Source organism: Colobus angolensis, unplaced genomic scaffold (genome assembly GCF_000951035.1).
Source record: "Colobus angolensis palliatus isolate OR3802 unplaced genomic scaffold, Cang.pa_1.0 Scaffold254, whole genome shotgun sequence".
NCBI lineage: Eukaryota > Metazoa > Chordata > Mammalia > Primates > Cercopithecidae > Colobus > Colobus angolensis.
The window spans coordinates 1,961,313-1,967,533 of record NW_012115755.1 but is presented as its reverse complement, the minus strand read 5'-3'; the positions used below and the strand labels follow the sequence as shown (position 1 = coordinate 1,967,533).

Sequence of the window (6,221 nt, the reverse complement as noted above, 5' to 3'; positions counted from 1 at the left end):
TCTTGAGGAGATATCTGCATATCCATGTTCACTATAGCATTATTCACAATAGTCAAGATGTGGAAGCAACCTAAATGTCCATCAAGCAATGAATTGATAAAGAAAAGATGTTTTTGTATGAAAAAGTATGTTGGAATATTATTCAGAAGTAAAAAAAGAAGGTTATCAGCAGGGCATGGTGGCTCATGCCTATAATCCCAGCACTTTGGGAGGCCAAGGCGGGCGGATCACGAGGTCAGGAGATCGAGACCATCCTGGGGAACATGGTGACACCCCGTTTCTACTAAAAATAGAAAACAAATTAACCGGGTGTTGTGGCATGTGCCTGTAGTCCCAGCTACTCGGGAGGCTGAGGCAGGAGAATCGCTTGAAGCCACGATGCAGAGGCTGCAGTGAGCTGAGATCACACCATTGCACTCCAGCATGGGCGACAGAGTGAGACTTTGTCTTAAAAAAAAAAAAAAAAAGGTGATCCTGTCATATGCTACAACATGGATGAAACTTGAGAACATTATGCTAAGTGAAATAAGCTTATCACAAAACAACAAATACTGCATGACTCCACTTACATGAGATATCTAAAGTAATCAAATTCACAGAAGCAGAAAGAATGTTAGTTGTCATGGATTGAACAGAGGAGAAAATCAGGAGTTGTTGTTCAACGGGTACAGAGTCTCAGTCAAGCAAAATGAAAACTTTCTGGAGATCTGCTGTTGTGCATGGTACACTATAATACACACTTAAATACTGTTTTTTTGTTTATTTTGAAATGGAGTCTCGCTCTGTCTCCCAGGTTGGAGTGCAGTGGCGCAATCCCAGCTCACTGCAACCTCCACCTCAAGAGTTCAAGTGATTCTCCTACCTCAGCCTCCCGAGTGACTGGGATTACAGGAGCGCGTCACCACGCCCAGCTAATTTTTCTATTTTTAGTAGAGATGGGGTTTTGCCATGTTGGCCAGGCTGGTCTTAAACTCCTGACCTCAGGTGATCCATCAGCCTTGCCTCCCAGAGTGCTAGGATTACAGGTGTGAGCCACCACACCTGGCCGTAAATACTGTTAAAAGAGTAAATTTCACGCTAGCCTGGGCAACAGAGTCAGACCCTGTCTCAAAAAAAAACAACAAAAAAGGTACGTTTAGGTTACATGCTTTTTAACCGTAATTTTAGGAAAAAACAGAAGAACTGATACATACTACAAGAGGGATGAACCAGAAAATATTAAACTAAGTAAGGGAAACCAGACCCAAAAGGAGCACATATTGTATGATTCCATTTCTATGAAATGTACACAACAGACAAATCTATAAATAGGCAAAAACTGAAGGCAGATTGATAAGAGTTCAGTGTTTCTGTCTAGGATGATGCAAATATTCCACAATTGATTGCACTGATTGTTGCACAACTCTGTGACTATACTACAAACCACTCAATTAAAAACGTTAACAGGTGAATTTTATGATATGAGAATTGTATTTTCAATAAAGCTGATAGAAAAAATTCTATTATGATATACAATTTCGAGAATCTTACGTTAACGGATATTGCTGTAAAAAAGAAAAAAACATATTTGTATATACGTATATACACACACCACTTTATCCTCAACTATATCGTGTGATGTTAATATCTTAAAAGATTTCTGTTTTCCATCTGCCGCTAGGTACAACACTTGGGTACTTCTGGTATTTTTATTTGTTCATAATCCTCACTCCAATAGGGATTTAAGACCTTCAAATAAGTACTGTAGAATACTTGGCAGTTTTTTCAAAAGCACATATGCTTCATCAAATTGTCCACACAACAGAAGGACCTATCTTAAGTAGTGGTCAAAGAAAACCTAACATCCAGCCAGACGCGGTGGCTCATGCCTGTAATCCTAGCACTTTTGGCGGGCGGATCACTTGAGTTCAGGAGTTCAAGACCAGCCTGGCCAATGTGGTGAACCCTCATCTCTACTAAAAATACAAAAATTACCAGGTATGGTGGAGGATGCCTAAAGAAAAGAAAAAGAAAAAAAAAAAAAAACCCTACCATCTAATAGAGACTATTTGCTTTCTACAACCTAACAATTGGATTTAAATCCTAGGAGCCTCTCAATTACTTGCAATTACATACTAAGTCCCAAAAAGCTTGGAGATTTTAAAAGGTAAGAAATGGGGAATAGGTCAGGCATGGTGGCTCATGCCTGTAATTCCAGCACTTTAGGAGGCAGAGGCTGGCGGATGGCGTGAACTCAGGAGTCTGAGACCAGCCTCGGCAACACAGTAAGACCCAGTCTCAAAAGAAAAAAAATTAAAAAAAAAAAAAAAAGAGAGACAGGGAAAGATAGAAAGAGACAGAGAGAGAGAGAGAGAGAGAGAAAGAAAACATTATAGAGATTTACTTGAAAAGATTGGGGAAAAGGCTTCTGGTAAAGCTTAACTTTTGAATATATATGGAAATCTCATCTTCAAAATTCAGACCTTTCTACATAAAACTCCTTCTTCATTAAAGTGATGATTCTTGCCCCCCAGTTTATACTTCACTTTATCATTACAACAGACCAATTTCAGAAGGGCAATGTTTATCAGCACTTTCTCCAATTTCTTTTTATCACATTTAGATGTCCTTACCTGGTTCAGGGAGCTCAGCCTGTGGTGTCAAACTGGGAATTCCTGGCTCCTTTTCCATGTCACCAATGCTGGCACTGGATTTATCAAAAACATTTAACCGTGGCCCAACTGAATCTAAGCAATCAGCATGCTTTTGATCTGTCAGTGGTTCCTCAAGTATGCTTGCTGAAGAAGTTCTATGCTCTGGAAACTCATCCCGCCCCTCCTGCACAGGGTCACTAGGAAGTAAGACCCCAAAGGCACACTCAGAGTTTTCTTTCTCTTTAAATTTGTTCATGCGCTTACGAGGTTTAGTGCGCCTTTGATTTAAACGCTGCCACCGCTTTTTAGGCACCACTTGATTTACACCATTGAGTTCATCATTCTCACTGTTCATTACAGAGTCCAGCTCTGGGCCTTTTCCATTTTCAAAAGAGGGTCCTTTTTCAGAAATTTTACCAGGATCAGATTGCTTAACCTTGTTATCAAAATGCACATCAGAAAAATGGTCACCATCTTCACTTGTTAAGTGGCCCATTATCTGAAGGGGTTCCTCTTTACTAGGATCTTCTGCCCCACCTCTCAATGAACCTCCATGTTCTCGGTCTCCCTGCAGTGCAGCATCAAGAGTCACGCTTGAAAGCTGATTCAGTTTTCTTTTGCGCTCGGTCTTTAATGCTTTACGATTCACTGTGTTCTTTACCACTTGGGCTGAAAAAGCATCTCGCAATTTGGATGAAGGCTTTGATCTTCCACAGTTGCGCCTAGTAACACAGTTTGAACGACTTTTACCAGAAGCAGGGAGATCTCTTTTGTCGGACACTAAGCCAGGTAGGGAAACAGACAATTCCCCAGATAATGCAGAGTCACCCCCACTAGGGCTAGGATTGGTGGAGTTCTGAGTGCCATCTCCCTTTTTCTCTGAATTGTGTGTGGAGCCTCCTGAAACCAAAACCTTAGAGACTCCTACAGGACTATTAGTAGAACAGTCCCCACGACCAGGACTCCGGTAAGAGACCAGGTTTTGAGCAGTCATCAACCGCTGCTCCTTTGTCTTACTATCATGCATATCTTTTAACATCATTAGCAATGTACTGAATTTGTAGTCTGGTTCAATAGGTATGTGATTCTGACTAGGAGAAGAGAAAAGTAATGGTTTTGATGGCTTTGATGTTCCAGAGTCACTGACATCCTCACCTAAGGATCTGTAAGAGAGTTCCTTCAACTCGGATAAAACATGTTTCACCACCGCAGTTTCTATGTCACTTGAATCCCTGGTTTTCTCATGCATATTGTTCAGTAGTTTTAGACCATCCACTTTCCCACTTTTAGAAATGCTGGCCAAAGGAGAGCCTTTGGTATCAGAAGAGCAGCATTTCAAACTGTACTCATCATTTGTAACTGGGGGATCTACCATAACTGGATTTTCTTTGTGTTTGCACTTTATACTTCGGAACTTGGGCTGTTTGCTTTTCGAATGTAATAGAGCTTGATTTACTGCCCCACCCTTTATTAGTGAGTTCTCACTGGATATGCTTGATGACATGCTGAATTTTGGAGAGAGATCGTCATTTGTAAAATCTGACTGGGGTTTGTGAACAAGAGTAGATGCCTTCAGATCAGAGAGATTAACCTGAGATGTCTCAGTTCCAGGCTCTGCACTCTTACTACAACCCATTAAGTGGTCTGTATGTGAGTTACTAATGAGAGGCTTCTGTTTTGCTTTTACCCTAGTGTTTGTGGCAGCAAACCTAGAATACTTTATCTTTTCATTTTTCTGCATAGATAACATGTTCTCTGTTCTATCAAAAGCATCTGTAATTTCAAGGACACTGTTATCAGACTCTGAGCTGTGTTCTATGGGATCCAGGTCACTGCTTCCATCATCAGAAGTGGTACAGATACTAATGGAATCACTTCGCTTTTCCTCATCACCTGTTCCAATATAGCAGAGCTTCACTTTTGAACCACACAACAAACTTCGTTGGGGTTTATTCTTCTCTCGAGAACACTTTGAGATCAAAGCACCCTCAGGCAAGCCCAATAAAGTGTCACCATTTGAAGTCTCAAATTCTTTCTTTGCAGTGTTTTTTCCACAGGAAGAAAACAGAAAACTTCCTGGCGCAGTGTTGGACCCTGTGAGGCTATTTGCTATCCTGGAAAGTTCATTAGAGGCCTGCGTATCAGATATATCCCCAGAGATAAAGTTTAGGCCAAGGTTCTCTGGAATCTTTCCCCTCCGTTCATCTTTATGTGCTTCAAATTGTATGTGGCCCTTTTTCACACTAGTCCTTTTTGGATTATCAGAGCTCTTTCTGGCTCGAGATTTAGCACAAGGCTTTTCCTTCTCATCTGCAGAATGTTCAGAATCAAAAGCCAGTGATTTCAAGCAGCCATTAAGCAACAGGTCATGTTCTGACTCAGGATCATTTGTGCAGTCCTCAAACGGCATATCTTCCTCACTGTCCAGCTTGATTGAACCAGGAATACATTTTCGGTTCTTTGACCCCTTGGGAACATCATACTGTTCTGCAAGTCCAACACTGGCTTCCCATTTACTCAAAATTTTCTGAGGAACCTTAAATTTAAAGGAGAAAAAGAATTATCACTTATCAAAGAAATGGGTGGGGGAAAAGGGAGATGAAATCAGAAGCTTTTTTTTTTTTGAGACAGAGTCTTGCTCTGTCACCCAGGCTGGAGTGCAGTGGCACAATCTTCGCTCACTGCAACCTCTGCCTCCCAGGTTCAAGTGATTTTCCTGCCTCAGCCTCTCAAGTAGCTGGAATTAAGGCGCCTACCACCACACCCAGCTAATCTTTTGTATTTTCAGTACAATCGGGGTTTCACTATGTTGGCCAGGCTGGTCTCAAACTCCTGACCTGAAGTGATCCACTCACCTCAGCCTCCCAGAGTGCTGGGATTACAGGTATGAGCCACCATGCCTGGACTGAAAGCAGAAGCTTTTCCAAACCTGTTGGGCCTCCTACTTTTATGGAACTAGCCAGGTAGTTAGCACCTGAGCTCAAGCAGCATCTGAATCACCCTAATGAAGCTTTCTCAATAATACTTCTACTAATAAGATTATGTCATTAGAGTAAGGACTGATCTCACTAAACAGTCTACCCTCCCTGCATTTATAAACACAAAGGAGAACACAGACTAAAACTGGTAACATTACATTTCTAAATTAAAGAATACTCGGCTGGGTATGTGGCTCATGCCTGTAATCCCAGTATTTTCGGAAGCTGAGGAGGACAGATCACCTGACGTCAGGAGTTCAAGACAAGCCTGGCCAATGTTGCCAAACCCCACCTCTACTAAAAATAAAAAATTTAGCCAGACGTGGTGGCAGACACCTATACTCCCAGCTACTGTGGAGGCTGAGGCAGGAGAATCACTAGCACCCGGGAGTTGGAGGTCACACCACTGCACTCCAGCATGGGGAACAGAGCGAGACTCCATCTCAAAAAATTAATTAACTAATTAATTAATTAATATGAAGGCCAAACATATGATCAGTTGCATAAAAAAGAAAGTAGGGGCCGGGCGCGGTGGCTCAAGCCTGTAATCCCAGCACTTTGGGAGGCCGAGACGGGCAGATCACGAGGTCAGGAGATCGAGACCATCCTG

General features: G+C 41.9%; 1 protein-coding gene across 1 annotated transcript in view; it reads right to left on the bottom strand.

Annotated features, from left to right (window-relative positions):
* NSD1 (nuclear receptor binding SET domain protein 1) overlaps positions 1–6,221 on the bottom strand; it is a 192,127-nt gene that overhangs the window by 98,087 nt on the left and 87,819 nt on the right. Inside the window, exon 4 of the mRNA XM_011946890.1 lies at positions 2,613–5,169. Coding sequence (XP_011802280.1) covers positions 2,613–5,169 — 2,557 coding nt within the window. The remainder of the gene's footprint in view (positions 1–2,612; positions 5,170–6,221) is intronic.